General features: G+C 40.9%; 1 protein-coding gene across 1 annotated transcript; it reads right to left on the minus strand.

The window, feature by feature from the left end:
- Window positions 1-4,856: 4,856 nt before the first annotated feature.
- On the minus strand, window positions 4,857-16,481 carry oprd1a (opioid receptor, delta 1a). The gene is made up of 3 exons (XM_053446969.1): window positions 16,234-16,481; window positions 6,893-7,248; window positions 4,857-5,386 (listed from the first exon to the last, which is right to left on the minus strand). The coding sequence occupies exons 1-3, from the start codon at window positions 16,479-16,481 to the stop codon at window positions 4,857-4,859; spliced, it is 1,134 nt and encodes a 377-aa protein (XP_053302944.1).
- Between the last annotated feature and the right edge of the window lie 9,524 nt (window positions 16,482-26,005).

Here is a 26,005-nt window from a genome sequence, read left to right on the forward strand (position 1 = left end):
TGTGGGGTAGAGCGGTCGTCCTCCAACCTGAAGGTCGGCAGTTCGATCCCCAGTCTTCTCCATCTGCATGCCGAAGTGTCCTTGGGCAGGATGCTGAACCCTGAATTGCCCCCCATAGAACAACAAAGCGCTGCTAATAGATGCACTGTATGAATGGGTGAATGTAAAACTGTACTGTAAAGAGCTTTGAGTGGTCCACAAGACTAGAAAAGCACTATATAAATACAAAACCATTTACCAAAACCATTAATATACAAGGGTCTGCAACTAAACCACATTATGTCATGTAGAGGTTAGGTTGAAGACCCAAAAGTCCCTTGAAACATTCCTGCTATTCTTTGTAGGTGTATGGGACTGTTTTGGTAACATTTCCATAAATACTGCGAATTACAGAACCACTGACTTCAGACCAGGTTAACTTAAGTTAACCAGGCAATCCCATTCCGCTGCAGATCATGAAGGAACGTGCAGGCAGTGCACCTAACAACACTTCATTTTGAGACCAAACCGCCCTGGAGCCTCACATGGGATGCCAGTGTGGATGCAAACTGCTGTTCAATTGAAAGGAAAATAACAACTGCATTTGTCTGAAACTAAAGCAAAATCACTAGTTATGTGTGCATTATAGGCCTTATTTGCCAACTTAAATAGACTTTGTTAGTTGAATGCATTTTTTTTCTATATGTACCATTTCTGACCTGAGAAATTACATGTGACTTCAATAAGACAAGGTTTTTACCAATATCTTGGAATATAAAATACCTCCAGCAGCAGCCCAATATCCTGCATAATAGAATACATAAAACGACTGTTGAATATCACACTGGGGATATGAGCCTTCCCCTCACTTGGTAAAGTAGCTTCTCTGCTGTTGTTGATAGAGCAATCAGGGTAATTGATAAGTGGCTGGTAGTGAAGTAAACTTCCGTAATAAATCGAAATTCTTCATCTCTTCCAACTAGAGCCCTCTGTGGTGCTGCCTGTCTCCATGGCGACGGGATGATGGTCTGAATTTGTGGAGTTGATGCAGAGTTGGATGCTTAATTTTCTGAGAGCGATGGAAAGCACACCCAGGCACTCACAGCAGTCTGGGGCCATCGTTCTATTTATCTCCCTTACATAGCCATCCCCTGGAACAACGACGACGTCGGACTCTGAAGCACTCTCTACTTTTCAATTGAATCATGGTGTTGCAAGATAGATTACTCCATTATGATCCAATCATTGTCAAGAAAATATTAAGCTTTTCCTGATCGCACTAGTTGCCAGGAAACCAAACCAGAAGCTTTAAAAAGAGAGCTCATCCAATTGTTCTATTTGCTTCATTTTATTGAATTTTTGCCAACTATCTGAGTTAGGCTTTAAACATTAGAAATGATTTCTACAACAAATGCACATGAATAAGCTAACACAGCAAAAGACAGACTATAATGTCAAGAATCCTCAGTAGACAATTTCATTACACATTGCATTGTAGTTATTGTTTTTTTTTTACACAAATGTCGAGTTTTTATATTCATACAAGCTTTTCGGTATTGAGTTTACAATGTAAAGCAGTTTTATAGCAAATAGAAAATGGAAAAACATTTGATGACAATATTACAAGGTAAATAACAAAGTACTGAAAAGAAGGATGTGAGAGCAGAGGAGACAGATTAAAGGTGCAATCAGTAATATGAAGTCTTCATTCACACTTCAGTAGCTCCTCTAACCTTTCTGAGCAACAGCCTCCGCTCTGCTACCAGCAGCAAGGTTTTGATGAATTACTACACAAACATCACACTGGTGTCCACAAACATTCAAGGGGTTATTGACAAAAACCAGACCCTGTTTCCAAGTTTTACATGTAAGCACATTATCCATGTTAAAATATCAATGTTTGCCTTGTTAAGACAGATCCTGTGTTTGAGCGCCATAAACACAAACGTAACCCTCTAGTGACCAGGTGAGAATTTAAAGAATAAACAAATATATATCTCAGGTCAGTTTTTCTTCTGTGATCAGTTATTTTTTAACCTGTGATTTTTTTTTTTCCCCATTCAATGCTTTACAATGCTTGTCAAATTCTCATTAATACTTTGCACACATATAAAATCTGGTGAAGGTTCTGGTGACTGATTAACTGAATAAAATCCCATTATATAGAATATTTTAGTAAACATTTCTGATGGTGTTCTGCTGCCGCCTGCTTGATGACTCTAATTTATGTGTTTTCGGGGGTAATTTGGGAATTTTTTGACATTGCATTTAAATTGGCTGCTGTTTTCTCCTCCATATTTCATGATATTGAAGGTCAGAGGGTATGGCAGCTGCAGGAGAAGAGTTTCATTACTGAACGGCCTGAGGTGTGAAAGAGAGTGATTGCAAATCTGCGCAGCCATTAAGCTAAAGTTGGACGTCCGGCATTGATCGTAACACGTGGATGCCTCCGCTACTCAGTTATTGTCACTTTGTGCAATGAGATGGTGAAATTTTACTGAATTTCCTTTTGAAATCGACCATACAGAGCAAATTCAGTATCCAGTAAAAATAATTTTTTTTTTTTGTTAGGAAAAATATTTTTTAGAATTCCCTTAAATAGATTGATATTGCAAAAATAATGAGATATTCCACCTGACAGAGGCAGTACCTTTTTTTAAAGCTAGGCAGAGAGTGGGTATATACAGTACAGTACACTTTAAATAACCACTTTTATTGTAAGACAAATATTTAGGAATGTATCACACTGCAAAATGACAATCTTCTGCTGTACACAGAAAATCTTGTGTTTCTGTCATATGTTGGAACTCTGGAGTTAACCCACCAGCAACTGTTGAATCTGAATCTTCCTCCTTTAGTTCTCAGTTTTTTCCATAAGCTAAATGCCCTGCACTGCACTGAATTAATGAAGACTAGTGTGAAGAAAGCACACAAAATCACAGGTTGATCTTTTACTTATATTTGACTGAAGACAACAGCAATCAACTCTGCATTAATACTGCTGACTCATCGGTTATGCAAACATGAAATGTTCATTAAGTCACAGCACCTATTGATTGATGCCTATAAACGGATGGGTGTGAAGATCCATTGGAGTAAGTACATTACCCAGAATAATTTACCCCTCTGGTTAATGCCACTCAGTATCACTTCAATCTGCTGAAGATTTTCAGTGAGACAGATGACAGCCCTTTTTACCCATTTTAATTGCAGAGCAATAATCTTCTTGAAGCAGTTTGTTTGCTGACATCAGGACAGTCATCTTTATCAGCACTTTGATGGAGCTGCTCTCAGTCGAGGCTCTATGACTATATTTGATGTAACACCGAGTCCAATAAGGAGTCAAGTGTTGTTGGCGCCAACAGGATTCTTCAGTGGCAGGATTTATCATTCTGCAGTGATTCTTCTCAGAGGCTCTCTTTGGGACCGACACCCTCCATGAAAGCTCCTGATCCCACTTTCAAGACAGTTGATTGTTGCAGACATTTACATCAGTCTAACGCAGGAATGGGGAACCTTCAGCTAACAGGTTATATACAGTCTGCAAGACAGTTTGATCCGGCCAGCAAGGCATCTCATCAGTACAAAATAGGCAACTCAGAAATACAAAAAACATTCATGACAGCAATTTCTTCCCTTCAGGGTGATCCCTTCTGGCTGTATGCTTGTCAGCTCACTGTCAGAGTAACAAAACACACATGTTCTAGTGTGTGTCATCACTGAAAAAACGGCATGGCAGATGTCAAGAAGAGATAAGATGATGCAAACTGTTGCGAAGAAGGCAAATCTCAAGCATTTTTACAGCTGGTAAAATGTGTAGCTCATCTTTGACGACTACCGCTCTTGGATGACGTTAATGGTCTTCAGCGAAGATTGTGTGTCCAAAGTACAGCTTTCACAAGACCACATTTTGATAGAGACAATGCTACACAGGCAAGTTTAGCTAATAGCTATTCTTGTTACTGCTCAACCTGGCAAAGTCACATTTTTCTAAAGGGGAAATTACTGATATACAGGATATTGAAAAAAAAGAAGGGCAGCATGCAACAGTCTTCTCTGTGGCCTTTGAGCAATTAGTTTTGCCTAAATCCAGCAGGCAAAAGCATCATCACTACCATCTGACATCTGATGTGTTGACAAAGAGAAGCAGTTTCATCCATCATATTATAGAGGTTAGTTTGATATATGTTCAATAATTTAGTATCTGAATGGTTCTTGATCAGAAAGGTTCCCAATCCCTGGGCTAAATAGAAAAAACAAAAGGAAAACTAACCTCTATAAGGGTTTTTTGTTTTGTGTTGATATAATGTTTTGTTCCATCACCACTATCTCTTTTGCGTCTTTGAATGTACAGGCAAGTGTTTCTTAAAAGGAATAACAAGTTCTGACTTCAAAAGGCCAATGTTTATACTGTTGCACAAGATTCATCTTGACAGAGCCTGTCTGATTCAGTACAATGCTCTTTGATGGGTTGTGTCTGCTGATGCATTCGCTGCTTGACAAGGCAGAAACCTGCAGGTGTTTCCTTGTCTCGTTTTTCATCATGAAAAAGCCCAGTTATCTTAAGTCGTGGTCTACTAGTTAGATAAATCATGGAGGTGGAGATTACATTTTTCTGTAACCTGGCTTTGTAGAAATGTAAGATCAGAGTTAAAACAAATTTTCTAATAATTTTAGCTGTTCCTTTGACTCCAGTATGTCAGCCAAACTGGAGACGATACGTTGTTTGACGGCCGTTTGACTGTATTTTGACAGCTTTGTATTATTCTTGTGGCGATATCTCAAAACTCTGTGGTGGAGATCTGAGTTTCCTCCGATTGCAGATCTTGTTGGATCCTCCTCGAGCGAGAGCCATGGGGGACCCAGTCCATGCCTAGTCATGCTGGCTTTTTCACTGCTTCTGTTGGAGCACAGACGGACACAGGCTCCCTGGTAGTGTTGCGGCCTCTGTTCACACTGTTCTGCTCCACATGGGTGCGACAGGGGAGGCAGAAATCTCTGAAGCATCGCTTAAAATTTTCATCCAAAAATGCATAGAGGACAGGGTTGAGGCTGCTGTTGGTGTAGCCCAAAGCGATGCACAGGTGCCAACTGGCTATCACCAGGGGGTTCCTCGTGTCTATCTCCACCATGGACTTCACGATGATGAAGATGTGTATGGGGGTCCAGCAGATAATGAAGGCAGCCACAATCACCAGCACCATGCGGGTGATGCGGCGCATGCTGCGGTCTTTTTCTTTTGAACCTGAAAGCAGGCGAACGCTCTTCAGACGAAGGATCATCAGGCCGTAGCATATGGTGATGACCATTACAGGTACCACAAAAGCAAAGATGAAGACGCAGATCTTGGTCACTGTGTCCCAATACCAATCCGGGTCAGGGAACTTCAGCGTGCACATGGTTTTACCTGGAAAAGATGGCATAATTAGTTAATGTAGGGTTACACTATTAATGCCAATAAACTATGGGAAATGCATGGTTGTGTAATGCTAGAAAAGAATGACTCTTTACAATGTTTACTTTGAAAAAACTTCAAGTGAAAGTTGGCAATAACTATATGCAAGATAATGTTTTTAGGTAGCCATGGACTTTCATGTATGAGAGGTATTCATGGTGTGACAAAGTAACAGAGATAATTATACACTAAGTTGAAAAGCAGTGTCGAAGGGACAAACTCCAAAGCAATTAATGTCCCTAACTTTAGCTTCGTTAATCAAGCCATTTGGAATGAAGGGTTTTTTATCAAGTTCTCTGTTTGGTCAGGAGTGCCCACTTGTGTGATCTGAGAGTTATATACACTTGACATAAAGAGTCCCATGTAGGTCCACTCGCCAAATGGGACTGAACATACATATTGGTGAATTAGGTCTACCTCTCCTCAAGTTGCATCACTACTACACCTTCTGGTTGAATGTATTTACTACTTTTCACAACTCTTTGATTTTCTCTCAACGTCCACTGATGCTGTAGCACTACACAAGAGATGTGATGATACTGGTTTTGGCGCCAGGGACACTGTCAGCGTTAACCCCTAAGAGAGTCTGCGAGAATGTGGCAGCACATTGTCAGTATCAGTATTTCTGAAAATCCATCAAACTAATCAATCATCTTATCCAACGAATTGGTGACCACACGAGTAGTCAGGGGGAGGACTATCTTGCTCTCTCAGGTCCGGATTTGTGTAGCTCTTATCCCACTTGTCTTCCTTATCTGTAACTACTATACTACAAACTGATCTATGGCTGAGTAAGGTCACATGACTACCTCTAATGGTAAATCCACTTCTTTGAGGCTGCAGCAATGAATTGTTGGTACTTATCTCTAACACTGAGTCACATTTACACTAGTGCAGTCAGGCCGTTGCTACATTGTTGAATAAAGCACTGGAGACCGGTGAACTGAGAAATTACAAGAGGAGCATTTAGACACTATACCTCAGCGAAGGACCAACAGTCGCCTCAGGAAACAACATTTAAATTCACTAGAACTGGATTTTGATTTGTTTCAGCACGATATTGTACAAACTCATACATATCAGTCACCCAAGCATTACTGACAATCCTGCTAAATAACAGACAAACTAAGCAGCACAGTCAAAAGCATAACCTCTAGATGGTAGGTTTCAACAAAATATATGAATTAAAATATACACCTACGTATATCAAAATATTCTTAATGCACCTAGCAATAATTCAGTACTCTCCCTATCTCCATGGTCCTATTGCAGCCAAAAAAACTCTATGAGAAAAGCTGACTCACTCAGCTCAATGGTCGGTTGAATAGTATTTCAAAAAGTAAACTTTTCAGTTGATCAGCCTCTGGCAGATGAACACTGGTATTCTCTCACAAGAATCAAGAAAGGCATCTGTGTGTATAACAAAAGGTTTTAACTCTAAAAAAAATACAGACTCACCATTGTCTGCCACTTTGGTGACGGCCATGATGATAATGGGAACCCCAATCGCTGACGACAGCACCCAGATGAGCACGTTGATCAGCTTGGCCTTGACTGGCGTACGAAACTCCAGCGCCCTGACGGGGTGGCACACAGCGATGTAGCGGTCTACGCTCATCATGGTGAGGGTGAAGATACTTGTGAACATGTTGTAATAATCTATGGCAATTATAACCTTGCACAGGACTTCCCCAAACGGCCAAGTGTTCATGAGGTATTTGGCACTTTGGAAAGGCAGCGTGCTGGTGGCCAAGGCATCTGCGAGAGCCAAGTTGAAGATGTAGATGTTTGTGGCCGTCTTCATCTTGGTGTACCTAATTGTGATCGCAGAGCAGAGAAAAAAGCATTAACAATAAGGAGCTGTGGTAATGAGAGCAGCTGGGTATGAAACTCTCTGTTATGGGATGTGGGGATTTGAAAGTATGGCTAAGATGAAGGGTTATGTCCCTTGTGCTATAAAAGTGCAGTGCAGAGTTGTGAATGCACAGTAATATGCTAATTCATCACAGCTTTGATTTTTAGAGAGTGAGTGATTTGAGATAATGGTTACAATTGGTTGGCCTCTGATTAAGCAGCTTATTTGCAGGGAAAGAACCAGAGAGCTGTGAAAAGAAAATACTACTGCTATCCAATTCATGCTGGCTTGTTGCAGAGAGAGAGAGAGAGAGAGAGAGAGAGAGAGATTTTAAATTGAAAGAAAGAGAAATAACTAATGGTTAGCAGCACACCTGTATATTACAGGTGTGCTGTATTATTTGGTATATATCCATTTTTGGGGTCAGAATTTCTTCTCTGGAGTTTGAGGCTTATTTCCACTCTGGAATCCATCATCAAAAACCATGTCGGCTTTTTCTATCCAGCATATAAATCTCAGCTGATTTTCTGGGGAATAAATTGGGACATCCAAATCCAATCCAATTCACATTCCCTGAACACCGCCCAGAGGCACAAAGGGCAAACATGAGCAGAAGCTACAATATACCATATATTGTACACTGCATATTACAATGCATCATGCAGACTGTTTATTATACCATATAGAATTGCACATACTTATTATTTCCTTCTACTTTGTAAATGAATGATAGGTTATAACCAAACACACAAACGCAGACTCCACGGCGTCACTTGTAATCATTTAACTCATCTTTTCAGACAATAAAAATTAAACCAGATCTGCTGTGTTTGGGTTGAATCAACACCGTATGTTAAACTTATACTTATAATAATAAATTACCATACGATCGACCACATCAAGCAGTGATCGATCGAACCAGGCAGATAGAGGATGTGAAGGAGGTGTTATATATGTCAGTGCTCTCATGCACACCCTGAAATACAGGCACAGAGAGAGACATGACACACAGTGTGTTTTATCATGGCTATATGTGAAGGTGTAGACACCATAGCAAGAACCACAGGCAGTTTTGAGTTCTTTGGCAGGTGTATTTACGTGTCTCTCTGTCACTGATTTCATAAGATTTACAGAAAAAGTGCTCAAGAAAATGCTGATTATACAGACTATTAGGTATCACTGGTGAGTGTGTAAAGAGATGGTGTCATGAATACAGTATCAGTCAAACATAACACAGTGCAGACATGACCTCAGTGGGATAATTGTGTTAGCTTCATCTATTCCTCCAAGGAAGATTTACAGTCTTGTCACTCCACGCAGATTGTAACAGTGCTAATTGGACATCTCGTCAGGGGAGCAACATGCTTTATCTAGGCCGTTATTTCTTTGCTGAACCTGTTTTCATTGCACTGTGTAACAATTTCAACATAATTCAACCCCCGACAATAGAAGTGCTGCAGGCACTTGATTCATTTCAAGCGGCTGATGGTGTGACACACTGTAGTCTCTCAGGGAAACTGACTCAGCACTTCATGACACTTATAGTGGCATCCTTCCTGTTTTTCCTCTTAAAGCTAGAGTTGATGAGCCTGGAAAAGTTATCAAAAGTAGGCTGCATTTTAAAAGAGCTCGCTCATTTACTTGAATGATTCTATCATCGCTTCTTTATAAGGGTATGTCTCTCCGGCTTAGCACTCAGGTCATTTGCAGTGGGAAAATGGGCACGGTGTCTGTCGAATAATTGGTCTCTTTATTTATTGATGGCTATTGGGATGTAAAGAGGATTTCAACACGTAAGATAAGATGAGTTTCAGGAACATCTTACCAACCCTACCTTTAACATGTGATTTAACACTTCAGAAACTTGGGTTAAATGGTTAATATTTATTTTTAGAGCCACTACGATGACCAAACTAATTAAGCCAACAGGATATGAACAGCTCATCAATGATCATGATTCTCAGAAAAGCTCTGGCGAATAATTTCTCTACAATTTCTAAGCAGAGTTAAGGATGTTTATTCAATACGGACGTCTGATGTTATGATATACTGAGTAAGTGGAAGTCCTCCCGAGTGATTTCGATATGTTTCATGTTCATGTGTTAGGGCTCACTACAGAGTTTGCCTCATGTCCCTTTCCCAGGACCTTCCATTCAACATCCCCATTTTATGTAGATTTAGAATACACCTCAATGGTGGAGGATGAAGTCAGCTCTATTTTTAGTTTTTGCCAATTTTTCAATCTGGACAAGAAGAAACAGTAAAACAGTAAAGTCAGAACATTCCCTTGCATGTTTGATCATCCTGATCCGGCGCCTGTATAAGGGTTCCACCTAAAGCAAAAGACAGAACTGAGCTTTTGATCGTTATGTAAGGTCTGTCTATGAAGTAGGCACTATATTAATGCGAAGCTTGGAACCCCTGGAAAACATAAAAAAAGAGGATTTACTCAGAAAGTCTTGGACATGAAATGGCATCAGACAATATCAAAGCTCCTTTATGGCCTCATACGCAAAACAAAGGCTGTTCTTGTTTAGTTTTGTATCTCAATCTGTTTGAAGCCATTGATTGAGCACCAAAAGCTCGCCTTTTGACACTGCGAGAGGATTGTGTTTATGATCCGAGTCACGTTCACAAGTGAATCGTGATTCAAAAGACATCGCTTTCCACTCTGCCTAATCCAAGCTGATAGGGCGGCCCCGCACAAAGCATATCCAGCTCCATGGCAAAGCTTCCACTTCCAACCTCCCTTGAGTAAACATGAGTTAATGTGGACCGTGAAGCTTTACTTGCATCAGGTTAAAAGTAAAGGAAGGCTCCAAACTCCCATGTGACAGAGGGCTCCCTGGCCTTCACGTCTAAACAAACAGACAGCCTCCACTGACAGAGGAAAGTATTGACCGACCTCACCTCTGATCTCTGGAGGCAAGAACATGTGAAAGATTTCTGCCTGTTCACCAAGATGGAGTGCCATTGATCAGAATCCATTCGGCTGGTCATTAATAAAATCCCCCCGGCTCGGCAGTATGTAACTACCCACTAACCAGCAAGAGTTGCAAGTGAGGTTATCCATGGCCTGTCCTGAAACTTAAAAAACACAGTGATTTGTTTGTCTACATATTGCTGTAGACAAACAAATGATATATTTGAGTACATTTATCCGAATATATAAAACGTCACACCTTTTCTCTAAAACTACAACTTGATATTTTTAACTCATTAGTTTTAATCATTCACATTGGACATTACTTACACTATGTGAGCGAGCAAGCATCCTATGCATCAGGCAAAATGAGATTGACCTGCATCATGTTGATGGATTAGGTAACTAAAATTACATTGTTTTTACACATATACATTAGTTTGACTATAATCTGTACCTGAGACTAGAGGCTATTCAACTCATCAGTGCTGGCACATGTATTTAAACAATAGTGTGGGGATAAGTCTGAATATGTGAGACTGTAGTTTGACTGGTGTGGAGTTTCTGTTGGATTCTGTGTTGTGCTGGAAACATCTCGTTTCTTGATATTAGCAGACTCCATAACAGCAAATAACCTACGCCTACTCAGGAATTAGGGCAAAATTGTCAGTAATACAGAATTACATTTTTTGAAGTTTATCCAAAAGCCTAGATTTCTATATGTTGTTTCTAAGCCCGTTGTTGTTGTTATTGTACTAATAAAATTGTTATTAAAATAACCAAGCATTTATCCAGTACATCTGAGCACCCCAAGAGGACTCCACTTCTGCAGGCTGGACAGTTTACACAACACAATGTCACAAATACTGTAAATCTCAAATATCATTTTTTTTTATTTCACAACATGAAAGTACAGCCCGAATGCCCAAGCCAGGAAATACCCATGGTATAGATTAAATGCTCTGTCTATTTCTATATAAATATCAAAAGTAACTGGTTAAAGCTAAGTAATAGTTCATAGACATACCATGTTGGTTTCTGTCGGTCAGCAAGCAACACATCGTCAGCAACTCAAAGTTTTACAAAGTCACAATGGAAATAAGTGATACACTTAATCAGTTTCAAAAAATAAATTATGCCTTCTGAGAGGGAATATATGTAACAAGAGCCAAAAAATAAGCTTGACAACAAATTCAGCAAGTCAAAGAGAAACAGAAAGAAGATATATAATATAATATATTCACGCTCACTTTAGCATTTGCATTCAGATCAGTCCCGATCCCTCTATGCCGACTGCTGTTACACTACATGATCTGACCCCATCAATCCTGTCAGTGCTCGTATAAAAGTGAAGCTCGGCTTCCCTGTTTCTAGGGTTGATGGCCTCACACACAAAGACATACATGCTGCTTGGGCGAGATCAAAGACAAACAGTGAAGACGCTGTGGACAAGTTGACTCAGCAAATAAACTGGCTGACTGTCTGGCCTTTCATGCACATGCACACAGATACACGCAACTTTGATCAAATTTCCACTTCAGACGCTCAGAAGCTTTTTAACTGATGCTTTAGCCTTAGCTTTTGTCTTTGTCACTATATAACCACTGATGTCCCCTATAGAGGCGATGTCCAGGATCTGCTGCCTTGCTTGACTCACAAGCACCAGATCATTTAAATATCCACTTCCATATAAACTAATCCATCCCTCCACTAGCCGGGCATCAAATTGATTTCAAATGGGGGCCACTTGACAATAAATTGCCAGTTCCTATCTAATTGGTGTGATGCGAGGAATGGGAGGCGAGGTAGGGGATTGCCGAGAGATAAGTGGAGCCGTGTGATGCTGACCTCTCCTGCGTGACAGAGTGGACCATCTCCAGAGGGGTCCGTGTCGGCCTCTACATCAGCAATCAGACTGAGGGCCCTCTGTGTCACCCCAGTTCCCCAAACCACATTGGCGTGAGCATCCATGCAGACGCTGCTATGAATGGGGTTTGTGTGCATCTGAGTGTCTCAAGTACCCGAGAATCTAACTGGAGGGAAATATCCAAAATGTATAACCTTTGCTCTGTTTATATACTGCCTGATGTGGCAGGAGAATAAATCAAAGCAGGATGCTTTCTAATGGGCTGTCGTAATGAACTAAAACATAATCAATTCTGGTCTTTGATTAATCTGTGAAGCCATTTATCAACACAAATCACCAACGATACTCTTGTTCCAGCTTCTGAGGTGTGATTATTTGCTTTTTTTGTTGGACGGACTACAAACTATTTAAAGCTTTACATTTACTTTTTCTTTTTACATATTTTCTCCTTTAATAATAGTGAAATTCCTCACAATACAACAAAACCCTATTCGTCACATTTCTCGTTTCGTTTGGGGAGCACAGAATTTTCCGATTGCCTGGCAACTCAGAATAAGGAAAGCAACAAATCTACACAATACTTAAACTAGAACGATAAAATTCCATCCCCGCTTCATCTGACCTGTGTTGTTGGCTTATTTCTGGTCAACTGTCTACTTTTGTAGAACAATATAATAGAGGCACAAAATGATATTATAAAATAAACTATATTTGGGAATAGATTGATAATTAATGTTGATCAATCAATCAGTCTATAATAATCTTGATGCTGCTTATGTCCAGCATTATCTCATTTTGCACCCCAGTACAGCAGACTTCCTTGCTATAAAACTTCAGGCCCACTTGTTAACTTTTTCAGTGGCTGTCGTCCACATCTCATGGTTTTGCTCAGCAGATGAGGTTTGTTAAATTCTCCTGTAATTGCTCGGATGCCACCTCTTGACAAGTTGCATACTCCAGTCACGTGATAACAGCTGATAAGTAATAACAATGCTCATTTATGAGGCAGCCCATTAGATGTGGTGGAAAAATCTGACAAGAAGCTTCATGATGAACCTTTAGTTGAATGTTTTGGCCAAGGTACCATTTTGAGTTCTGGAACCAAGAGTTCTCCATTCTGATTGGCTGGATGATTCAGACTAACTTTAAGTACTAACTAAGATGTAGGGACCTCGTTTGATGCTCTAATTAGACTATGGGTAGGAAACAGCAACAGGGAAGATTTGGTTATTTGTGTTACAGACCACAGTTGATCCGTGATCAAACCCCAGAGTTCTGATTAATTGCAAAGTTTACATATTATTAACAGTTTTAATGTTGCTGTCACTTTTTAAACTACTAAACGAGGAAAATGCAATCCACCAAATGGTAAAAACAGTAAGAAGAGAAGCATCCCCCAGCATTTAATCACTGGAGCATTTTGGCTTCCCAATTAAATATACTGATGAAAGGACCAGGCCACTGTTTCCTACATTATTGATTCAGTCTTTGACAGTAACATGGGGTGCATACAGTCTGCTCTCATGTGCATTAGAGCCCAAGTGACAGAGAACTCCAGTAAATACTATTCGCGGATACAAATCCAGCTGCAGCTGAAACTATGAGGTCTGACTGTTTCATTGGTAAAAGCTTTATGGACGATAGCACGAGCATGTGTGACCGAGGGAGCATGAGGCAAATAGCGATGCAGACAACTCTATAGGAATCAACGAAGCAAAACCCTGCAGAGTGTCTTTTTTATGGTGAAAATTCTGATACGAAAAATAATCTGATGCGAACCTAAAAAACGTTATCTGATCCAAACCCTGAATTCTATGATCCAGTGCACCACCAGTCACCACTAACAACCACTGAAAAAGCTAATGAAATAAAAAATAAAATGGCATGACACCCAAAAGTAAATCCAAAATTCAATCCATATCCATCACCCCCTGGTGGCTGGATGAGGTATAGGTTATTAACTCCGCCCATGCCATATTACCAGATGGAAAATGGAACTCACTTAAAAGTCACATCTGATGTATCATCCCTAAGTTGCTCCTTACACAAGTATCAACAGGTGTCACTACAGTCAAAGTCTTGAGGATTGAAACTTTTAGCTGCATATTTGTAACTATGCCTCTGACGTTATGATTTATTGTTTATAGTTAGTGTAGACTAAATCCAGTGAAGCCACTTTAGTTTTCATCTGGACAAATCAACAGTGTGCACCAAAGCACATTAAACTACAGGAAGACAAATGATTTTAGCATGTGCAAGTCAGTTGTTTAAATTTTGTTCACATCACTGTATCTGTATCACAGGTTTGGTGGTCTGATCTCGCTGTCTAAGCTGAGCAGCTGCTCCACTGCAGATAATACATTCTGACCAGGATGGTTAATGTGTTCAGCTTCCCTCTGCCTCTGTCTGGCATCACTGAAGAGTCCTCTCATTCTCACCAAACACAGATGCCAGGCGCAGCGTTGTGCTCTGCTTGAATCAATGCCTTTTCCCAAGCTCCTGTCAATCCCCTTTTTGTCTCCCTTTTACCTCCATCACTCCCTCTTCTCTTCCTTGTCTCATGTGTCTTGGCCTGCCCAATAATTTCACTCCGACTTCTTGAAAGGAAATAATGGGAAGACTTTCCTGTTTCACTATCTAAAGCTTAGCCTCAAAAGCATTCCGTGGAGTATTTTTTCCTGTAGTATACTTTGCCTTTCTTTTTTCCCTCTGCCTTGTACTCCCTTGTCACTCATAGCACTGTATATATTGAAAAACAACCAAGGTTCATTCTACCTGATTGTTTAATTCGTTGGCCTGGCTGCATTTATTAATGCTTCAGGTGATATTGGAGGAACATGTACAGGGAATGTTTGAGATTAGCAGGTAATTGCCGGGATGATAGACGACAAGCAGAGCTGCTACTAAATATATAAGCTGTTTTATTTCTGACAAGCTTACAGGTTAGGCCTGAGGGGCTTCTTGGGAAATGACAGGATGCTTGTATCTAGTGGGAAAGTGGTTAAATTCTTTATTATATTGGTTTTTGAGCTTAATGGGGAACGGCAAATGTAACCTTGGATAAGAAATGATGCTGCAAACATCCACTAATGAACAAAATCCATTTACAACAGAAAAACTCTATTGGTCAACACAGACCACATTTCAAGAGTTTAAAACCACCTTCACTACTTTCCATTAAAATTCAAGCCAAAATATAACACATTCAATTTTAAAAACGGGAATATGGTCGGCTTCATTACTGTTTGTGAGCCAATAAGGAGACCAGCATATGACGTAGACTTTAATTTATAGAGAGAGGGCCAACAATCCCATCAAACCAGAACACAGGAGTGCACATTTGATGGTCCACACATCAGAGTGAGCTAATGGTGAAACTTGTTTCCAGCAGCCCTCTTTGTCTGTGGCGCAGTCGAGTCAGACTGAATTGAGAGAGGGAGATGACAGGTTGGACTAATCTCCTCCTGCATAAATCTTGCACACGTTGTCGCTTGATGCAGGAATAATTCAAAAACAATTCCATTCCATCTGCAGGGAACCCTGGGTCTCTTGTTTGGGACATGCACACAAATAGAATGCAGCAGCCAGCAATGCAAGCAGGGACAATTAATACTCCATCTCTTCTAAACGCACACATGAGAGCGAGAGAGAGAGGGGGAGAGTGAGAGGGAGAGAGGGAGAGAGGTAGAGAGGGATTTTATCTTGAAAGATTTCGGTTAGTGAAATATCCATTCTGAGGTTCTGTTAATTTTTACAGGTTTCTAAACAGAGCTATACATTATAATTCTATATGTGTGTTCGTTGTCTAGAAAGAGTTGAAGTTAATTTCATCATTCAAACCTTTCGATGAATTAGAAGCAATTTGCTTTCAGTACTTTTATAAAAATGAGAGAAATAGATTAAGAACAAAAATACGATTCATGTTTTGGATTAATATGCAACAATTTGGTTTTAATACTCGCAATACTCAAATTTCGTTCACCCGCCATTATTTTAGGGTTATCATAATCCTAGTATAACAAGAACACCGGGAAAACATCAGGAGCGCCGTTTCACATTAAATTTTTGGCAGTGCAGCTCTTATCAAATCTCATTCAAACTTTGACGCAGGTGTCACGCTCAAACCCAAAGACTGTGATACCAACAGTGTTTACCTGACCACCCCGTACATGACGAGGATGTTGCCCAGGAGTCCCACCACGCAAATGACGGAGTAGAGCGCCGTGATAGAAATGGCTATGATCATCCCCCCGGCGCTCCGCACCGGGCTCTGCCGCTCCGTGTAGTTCTGCAGCCGGTCGTCGCCCAAAAAGCCCTCGTACGGGAAGGTGACATTGTAGGGGATGACAGAGTAGAGGTCGGACAGAGAGATATGTGCTCCGGGGACCGTGTAGGGCTCCATGCTGCGCGCTCGCTGTGGCTCTGTCCGCTGCGGCCGTGGCGCGGAGAACTTGCTCACACAATCAGGATTTATACGTGGAGTTGTCCGGTGGAGCAAAGTGTGTCCGAGTTTCCAAGGACAGTGTGCAGGATCAGAGAGGTCTACATGAAAAGAGTTGAGAATACTGATCCAGATGGAGGAGGAGGAGGAGAGAGTGGTACCTCAGCCAGGGTCGGCTGTATAAGGGTGCGCGTGTGTGCGCGCACCCTTATACAGCCGACTGTGTGCACACATCTTGTACTCTCTGATCCCCTCCACACGGCCCAGGGGGCTCATTTGCGCCAACGTAAAAGACGCGCATTTCCTTTGGTGTCAACACTCAGGGAATGGCCATGTGATGGCTGCTCCCTGCCTGAACCTACAGTGAATATCTGATACAATCATATTATACAATCACGTGGGTATTTCTTATCTTTAGAACAAAGATAGGCTCAAGAACAGTCTTGAACTGTTTGAAGAGTATCAACCGATCACAATCATCGGTGCAGGAAAAGATAATTCACACTTCTATGAATGGATCCATCTACGTATCCCTTTGGTCTCCAGGTGTGGTGAACCTCAAGGCAGAGGATACAAGCAGCAGGCTTACATATCTGAATGCAGTCGCATGGTTGAAACAATCTTCTTAGTCTCTTAAAGGGGACATATTATGCCCATTTTACCACAGTTGATATGGTTCCTTGGGGTCTTAATGAAATGTCTGTACCATTTTTTGGTCAAAATACCACAAGGATCATTTAAAACAGCACCTTTTTACCCTGTCTAAAACAGCCCTCCTCAGATGACCTGTTTTGAGTATATATTAATATATCATTGTGTTTAGTGACATGCAATAAACCAATCAAAGTTCCACCCCTCATTCCCTTTAAAAGCCATGTGCGCTTATACTTTGCCAAGTAGCTTCTCTTCAGTGGAATTGGATCCACATGCGCAAAGTGAACAACACAACATGATGCTCTGTGTGTTGTGCATCGAGCACTCGCCTTTGTTGATCATGTGCCATGACAATGGAATCCTGCGCCACTGACTTTAGACCACTGTTTTGCTGTTCAAAAGCGCAATCAGTAATGTGCCGACATTGCGCCATGCAGAGCACACCTCATCAAGACCAGCACACCAAAGGGTGCTCAGATAGACACAAGTGCATATGTAAACAACGTGGAAATTGCGTGAAAATCAAAACTGCGTTGGTCTTAAACTGGGTAAGTTGCTTCTGTTGCACGCTTGGATATAGTAGGATGCCTTAGTTGTATTATTGATATTGCTTTAATGTTTGTTCAGTTGATTTTGTCATTTATGGTAGTTTGGCAACATTGATCTCCATCTATAATTCCCAGAACACCACGGTTATAAAGTTTTTTTTGCGTTTAAAGAAAGATAAATTTACAAATGTGTTCCATTGTATCCAGTGAGCAAAAAATATGTTTTACATCTCAAATTCAAACTGCGTCATATTTGAAGCAAACACAACAGAAGGGTTAAACTGGTGTGTCTGCTTACAAGCTGTGGAAATAATCAACCCAGCTTCTGCCAACAGACAAACTCGTCTAAATCAATTAAGCCCAACGGAAGTAATTTAGGAAGGTGAATAAGAGAGAGGAGGTTTCATTAATGTCTGCGTGTGCGCGCGTGTGTATGTGTGTGTGTGTGTGTGTGTGTGTGTGTGTGTGTGTGTGTTTTATTGCCTTCACTGAGGGTATTTTCCTTATTCACTGGCGACTCTTGTCTGCTCTGCCTTAGCATCAATCTGGAGGATTATGAAAATAGTCAAGCTCATGGACGGATGAGCACAGACTGTTTATAAAGACTCACAATTTTTTCCCCTTTCCTCATCCCACTATCCAAAGTGGGACACCAAAGTATGCCAGACACCAATAATGCCGTCTTGCACCGAGGACATCATTGGAAAGTCTGATGTGCAGATCAGAAGATGGATCCCTGGTCATGGGGTTCCACGGAGACACAAGCTTGACCAATGACGAGTCAGTCACAGCTGTCAATCAATATGTTTTACCATGTTTTTATAACATCAAATAAGTTACGAAAACCAAATTTACTAGAACAGTGAGCACTTGTATTTACATCAGTGTGATGAGAACTACCTAAAATGATTGAAACTGTCTCTGAGAAAAATTATTGTGTACTCACTTTGACTACTCAGTTTTGTTTATGTCCCGTGCACTAACATGAAGGAGGTAGTATTAATGAGATAAATTGCAACCAGCCACCAGGCGGAGACTGAGATGCTTAGGCTTCACTTTTGGGGAGTGGTTATGTCATCCGTCTTTTTATACCTATGGTACAAATTAGCATCTGCTCAACTTCTGCAGTTTGTGTAATCCATGGGACTCAATTGGACCACTATGCTGTTCAGCTATTTATGATGTCCTCCCATTCAAAGTGAATGCGCTGTGTGAGTCAAGCTTAAGGGTACGTTGTCTCTGCGTTTTAGGATATATGTACAGTTTGTACTATTTGAAAATTGAACTGTTATCATGTTGAGAGGTTCCCTTCATCTGTGGCCTTTTTATCTATGTTCTATATAAATAAGTGAGTTTTATTTTCATTAAAAGCAAAAACTCAAATAAATGGCATCTCTTGATGAAAATATTTACCCTGATATATAGTGGGAGATAACTGAGCTACAGAAACTGATTTAGTGAAATTTTAATATATTCAAAAGTCAAAGTAATATTATTTTTCATTTATTTATTTCCCTGAAAGGTGCACCAGAATTTTGGCTTGATGTGATGATTTCATTGCTCACTATGCACCTGGCATCGTATTTGCTATTCATTTATTTCACAAAAAGCCAAGAGCAAGAGCTGGATTCTGGGAATAGCTTTGGTGAGCGCACAGAAGCAATCTGAGCTTGAGGAGACCGACGGAATGGAGCACAGGAAATTTGTACAGCAACAGTGCATCTGATGATTGAAAGTTTTAAGCTGAAGCGGAGGAAATTTGAATAAGTGTATCGAGAGCGGTCAGGAATTTAGTGGAAAAAACTCAAAAGAAAAAAAATATTGAATAACTATAATGGTTCTTAGTGGCACACATACCTCTGCCAAGGTCCAACAGTCCCCTTATAAAACCACATTTTAATTCACAGAATCCAGATTTTTATTTTGATCTGCAACAAATTTCCAAACACATTCAGTGCCATACAAGATCCATTAATTAATCGGACAAATCAACAAAACACCAAGTTTAGAGGTAAACTGAAGTTTTTGCATAATTTAGTTACAAACCAGAGTGCCAATCAGTAGAACATACCTCTGCAAATAGGCCAACAGTACCCTTATATGCAATCAAGCTGTACCATATGTCTCAGTTATTCATAAGGAATCAATTCCAATCAGGAAAAAGTAACCCAAAAAAATATCTCCCGATATTAGACAGATTGATAAACATTTCCTTCATCCAGCCCCTGATTCGATTCAGCACCAACATATAAAGAGTTCTACCCAAGTTTCATGTAAATCCATTCCTGTAGTTTTTGCATTATATTTCTTACAAACATAACCTCGTTGGCGGAGGTTAAGACAGGAAACTAGACTTTTCCCATTAGCCACTGTAGAGCATTACACTTTAAATGTCTTAACAGATCGCCTCTCCTCTCTGCTGTCCGCCCGTAGAATTGATCAAGATGAAGCAGAAGTTCAGCAAAACAGCAATTGCCGCGTGCTCTCCTGGGACGGACAAAGTCTGATCGATCCTTGACCTTTTCCACTTGGTCATCAACACTTATCTGATGGCTCTGGTGACCCCCCCCCCCCCCCCCCCGTGAAATGCTTTGCAGATTATACTACCGGTGCTGGAATTCAGATGGGTCATTAGGCACTTCGGATCCATCACCCTAACACATCCTGTGTCTGCCTCCTCCTCCACCAACAACCCCGTCCCTTTGATGATTCTCACATTGAACTGCTGCCTTGACCACAGCAGCCACATCAGCCGCTGACCTCGACTGGATTTCCAGAGAATGCTCTCCTGACTCTCATCCTGCCATTACAACATAACTGAGCTCGCTGTATCTCCAGCAAGTCTCTTTTTAATTACTGTTGGGTTTCCCTCAATACGGCACAGTTTTCAATTGCTTAATGTCCGTCGCAGCTCCCAGGGCGCAGCCCTTTCCCGGATATACTGTTTAAATTCTTAATCACAGCAAAGAAAATGTGTGATTTTTTTCTTTGCTGAATAATTATGTTGTTGTGTATTTCACCTTCTCTTCACTTTTCATTTCTTTTTTGTAGTGTTAGATAATTTGCCCCTCACCTCAGACAAGTAATAGAGCTGACATTTAGTAGTAGCCAGTAATCAGGATGTTAATCCCGACTCGTTGTGATGACTAGAAAAAGAAAACTGGGACTGTCAATCTTTCGCTCAGGCTGGGAGGTAGAGGTTTACAATTTTAGAGAAACAAGAACAGGCTCACTTCAAGTGCCACTGACTTGTGGATAGACCCCTGAGCAAGGCACTGGCTTCGGAGTTCTCCACATGCTGAGGAGGCCTCCCATTAGATAAGCAACATTTAAAGAGTCTGAATGTAGCAAGCAGTAGGTTCAGCGGATTGTCCTTTTTCAGTATTGTTAGAAATCTCAGGTCATTGCGTTTAGACTGTAAAATATTGTGTCAGTTCAAACTCTACATTTTCCCTAGGGGCTGCTGTGGCTCAAGAGGTAGAGCAGGTCGTACACTAAGTAGAAGGACACTTGTTTGATTTGCATTCTGAGGAGTCCTTGGGCAAGACACTGAGCCTGAAATTGCCCCAGCAATGTATGAATGGTGTGTGATAGAAAAAGAGCTGCGTGTAGAAGACCAATATTATGTGTGTGTGAGTTGGTGAATGTGACTTGAACTGTAAAGCACTTTCAGTTGTTGTTAAGACTGGAAAAAGCGTTATATAAATACAGAACTTTTCAATCAATCAATCAAATTTTATTTGTATAGCCCGTATTCACAAATTACAATTCATCTCATAGGGCTTTAACAGGGTGTGACATCCTCTGTCCTTAACCCTCAGCAAGAGTAAGGAAAAACTACTAAAAACCCTTTTAACAGGGTAAAAATACGTAGAAACCTCAGAGAGAGCCACATGTGAGGGATCCCTCTCCCAGGACAGACAGAAGTGCAATAGATGCCACGTGCAGGAAAACATCATCAAGATTAAAGTCTTCAAGATTAAAGATTAAAGTCTCTAGCAGCATTTGATGAGGGTAGACATCCCGAAGGACAACCCCAACATGACATGCCAAGCAGTCCCGCTGCAATCACAGTTCATGGTCAGCAACCATCCAGACCACGATCCACCATCCAGACCAGACGCCACTCCAGTCCTCAGTCACCGTCCACCGCCGCCCACCAGGACCCATCTCGAGCCACCACCGCGGTCCTGGTCCACCACCCGTGCACAATGCCAAGGCGACACAGGGTCCGCCACCAGCACCACGATCAGCCCACATAACTCAGAATCCGCCACACTGTAACATTTACCATCCAACAAGAGCTCAAACTAGGAATATATATGTGTCGTAGTTTACACTAATGGTAGCAGATTTTTGTTGGGTTTAAGGAAGTTTAAATTAGTCCTAAAAGCCTTTTCTCTGTTAACGTAAAAAACACCATTTTCAAAATATAAAAGGCACTAAACAGGATCATTGAATGCATAGTTGTGTTATAAAATGAGAAAACTGAGAACAACCAGCTGGAAGTAACGTTACCATAATTAAACAGCCTGCTATAGCCGAAGTCTGCTAGCGGCAGTTGTCATTTTCGTTCAGCAAAATGGATTATTATTATGAAGGGCCCATCGTTTAAAAATGTAAATGTGACGCAAAAACAGAAAGCTGGACGAGAGTATCTCAGTGGCTGAAATGAGAAGGCTGAGGTTTAGTTTGCTGCTGCACAAACTTCTGCATCAATAGAGTATGCAGCAGGGAGTAAGAAAAAGAGGCATAAATAAATTAGACACTTAAAAATGAATGTACTGCGTCCCTGAGTCTATATTTAAGTTCAGACGACCACATTTGTCTTTTTCTTGCTCCCCTGAGGAAATGAGAAGTCCTGTTGCTAAGACTTGGTAACCTACTGCATCTGGCAGGTAGTCTGAAACCAAAACAAAACATTTCAACCAAAACCTGCAGGTCATGACAGAATGAATTTAGCAGAGGACTGATAAGTCTGTTCCATGAAAGCCTGGGTGACAATTTCAGTCATGCAACTACTGGTAAATAAGCTAGTATGTGTGACAATATTCCAACTACTGGAATATCACTCATGCTTGATATAGCAAACACCATGGAATTAAGTATAGGATGGTTATGCTTCTCAAAGGGTCCTAATGATTTTAGTCACCCAGTGATCTTCTAAGCCCAGTCATGCTACCTGAAGGATGAACCATTTTAGGTGATCAAATTCTCATATTTCACCTTGCTTTCATTCATTCCCAGGAAATGTTCATTATTTGCCTCAGGGGTAATGTTTTTGTGTTGTGACACCCTGATCTTTACCCTCAAATGAAATCCAGTTTTTCGGTTTAATAAAATTTTTAAAAAAAATCCTATATCTCCATGTCTTACACCCCTCTTGTTACCAATTAACAATGATGCGCTTCCCTGCAATGCTTTGTCAATTAACTTTCCATTCACACCAGAAGAGGGAACGTGTTATTCAGTGTTGAAGAGCAGTTTCTTTTTAGCTCCTCCAAAAGAGGTCTGAACTCGGATTAAAGTAAAACAAATTTGAGTTAATTGCAGGGAAAGCCTTTTTTATACTTATCGTGACTTTTCGGCTGCTTTCATGTCTAGCATTGTGTGCCTATGGATAATTATTGTGCGTGGATTTTGTGTTGGCTGAGCGTTTCTCAATGACCAGCCACTGGAACTGAGCTCCTGACTGCACGTTCAGTTCAGCAGCCTCTCTCTCATCTCATCATTTTTCTTTCCAAACACTGTGAAATGAATTATGAGACGTATTAGTTCGGAACCTGGGCATATGTTTCACTATGTAATTAGCATTTTATTTTCCCATTTAACGTTCGTTCTTACAGACAGCGATAAAGTCTGGATGTCTCACAAGGCAGTGCATGGCTCTGACAAACATATGCTTGGTATAGGTTAACATCTCTTGGTAGGTTAAGGGAATAGTTCACCCAAAAATTATAATTAACTCATTATCTACTCACCCCTATGTGGATGGAGGGGTGGGTGTTTGAGTCCACAAGGCACTTCTGGAGTTTCAGGGGTAAACAGAGAAACAGACGAATCCAATACACCTGAAAATATTAGGGGCTTAGCCTCAGACGTAAAAAAACAACAGACAAAACATTTAAAAAATGCCTCCATATTGCTCCTGCGGTGTCGTGCAAGTGTTCTCTAGCCCCACCATCCATATTCAACTCGAAACAAGGTCATTTAAACCATTTTATGCCTGCTGGTACGAGTTGCATTCAGGGACCGTCAAAAATCCTAATGTCTGCTAGCTTAGTCACTACTAGTGGATGTTTAGGCATAAATCACGGTGGAAATGACCTGATCTAGTCAAATATGGATTGGATGAGACCACAGGAGCAGTTTGGGGGCATGTCTTCACCCACCCCTCCATCGGCATAGGTGTGAGTAGATAATGAGTGAATTTCATTTTTGGGTGAACTATTCCTTTCCATATACAGATAAGAATTCCAATTGTGATGTGGAGATATTCACAAAGATAGTCACTCAATAGATATAGGTGTGGTACTATCAGCCCACATGACTCACAACTTTTAGAAGGTTACAGAAAACCGATCAGAACCAAGTCCATTGACTTGGGTTTTACTTTAGTGGGGCCAGGATCGGTAAGTTAAGAGGCAGCAAAAACATTTTTAATCGGAGATGCTGTTGGCCCTGTCTTCCATCCAGCACAAAGAAAAGCCAAACGACAGACATTTCCGCAAGTTTCTCATTAGTTACCTCGAGGGTTTACCATAGTTAATTTGTGTCACCTCACTTTCATAATGATCAGGTTTTTCAATTAATATAGCATAATACATCTCTGGTGTAGTGTTTTGCTCCAGTGCTTCTATGTGGAGGTGCATGTGTGCAGTGCTCTTTGCCCAACTGTTGCTCTTTTTGTCGTCCTCAACAAGCAGGAGCTGCGTAAAGAACCTTCCCTCTCGATCATTCAAGAGCACATGGGAGCATACTGCATGCAAGTTCACTGAGTAGTTGCAATTATCAATCCTCATATGCCTTTTTTCCTCTGTTAAGCTATGACAAGTAATTTTTGACATGTGTTAAAGGTACTCATGCAATGTGCCTTAGACTATGTGCCCGGCACATCACTTGTCCAATTAAATTAAATGTTATGGACCGTAAACACAGTTTAAATAAAATTGCATTACATGCAAGAGTTCTCTTAGTCTTGTAATGCTGACAGGTAGTGAAAATTGACTTTAAGATCAATCCCTGGTCATTCTTCGTTTTGCTGTAATGAGGCTGAGGTGTTGATCCATAACTGCTGATGTGTGTTTGCTCTGTAGATGTTAGAATTGGGTCGGAAAGCGCTGCCGAGGAGTGGAATTTCGACAAGGAAGAGCACTGGCTCTACCCGAGCTTACTCTGGATGACTAAACTCAATAACCTATCCCTAAGGTTAAACCCAGCTGAGGATTTTGATCTATTTCCCTCTGTCACACAAACGCATGACAGTAGGTGAAGGCCAGAGTGTAGATTGAAAGGCTTTGCATAGCAGCTCATCAGCCCATAGTCTGATACAACTCCCGCATTACTGCTGATGCTGCACTGAACCCTTTGTCCAGCTCCGACTCCATCTTCCCCTCACTCTTGAAGAAGATGTCGAAAGACATGTGGCAGCACCTCACCTCCAACTCGGAGAGACCAATCCACTGTTTTCTAACAGAGAACGATGCCCTTGAATTTGGAGGTAAGGATTTCATCACAAACAATTCACAAACGTCTCTTCCTCGCATAAAATAGGTGTGTAAACCACATGAGCTTAACATTGTTGAAAGCCTTCAGCATTTCAGGGTTAATCTCATCAACATAAGGCGCCTCGGCACTTAAATGCCGGTGAGGGACCAGCGACCAGGATTATTTCCAACAACTGGATTATTACCTTGGTGAAACTTCCATTTTAGGCGGACTAGGAATCTTTTTCTGGGTGGTCCAAGCTGGTGAGGATAGCGTAGATTATTTTTATATTTCTGGCTGTGGCAATCTCACAACGCCACACCAGCTTAAACTTTGTTTCTGGACATTATTGGTTTCTGGGACTAAGTTGCACTAACTATTTCATTTGGTGAACTGATGAATTATTCTCCTCAAGGATAACGTGTGTGCTTTAATTGCCTTATATTCTAAATAAGGCAAATGGTTACTGTTCATGCTTTGAATACATATATCCACAATAACATCATCTAACCTCTCCTTTCGCACTCTTATTGTTTCTCTTTCAAGTTCTGCCTCTCTGTTTTTGTCAATGTCTGC

This window comes from Pleuronectes platessa, chromosome 18 (genome assembly GCF_947347685.1).
Source record: "Pleuronectes platessa chromosome 18, fPlePla1.1, whole genome shotgun sequence".
Taxonomy (NCBI): domain Eukaryota; kingdom Metazoa; phylum Chordata; class Actinopteri; order Pleuronectiformes; family Pleuronectidae; genus Pleuronectes; species Pleuronectes platessa.

Bases quoted from the DNA above. Each gene is read 5' to 3' on its own strand.
- oprd1a (XM_053446969.1), bottom strand. From the start codon at position 16,481: ATGGAGCCCTACACGGTCCCCGGAGCACATATCTCTCTGTCCGACCTC. The intron at 7,249-16,233 runs GTAAACACTGTT...GATCACAATTAG, and splicing joins GTCATGTACGGGGTGGTCAG to GTACACCAAGATGAAGACGG. The intron at 5,387-6,892 runs GTGAGTCTGTAT...CATCTTTTCCAG, and splicing joins CACCAAAGTGGCAGACAATG to GTAAAACCATGTGCACGCTG.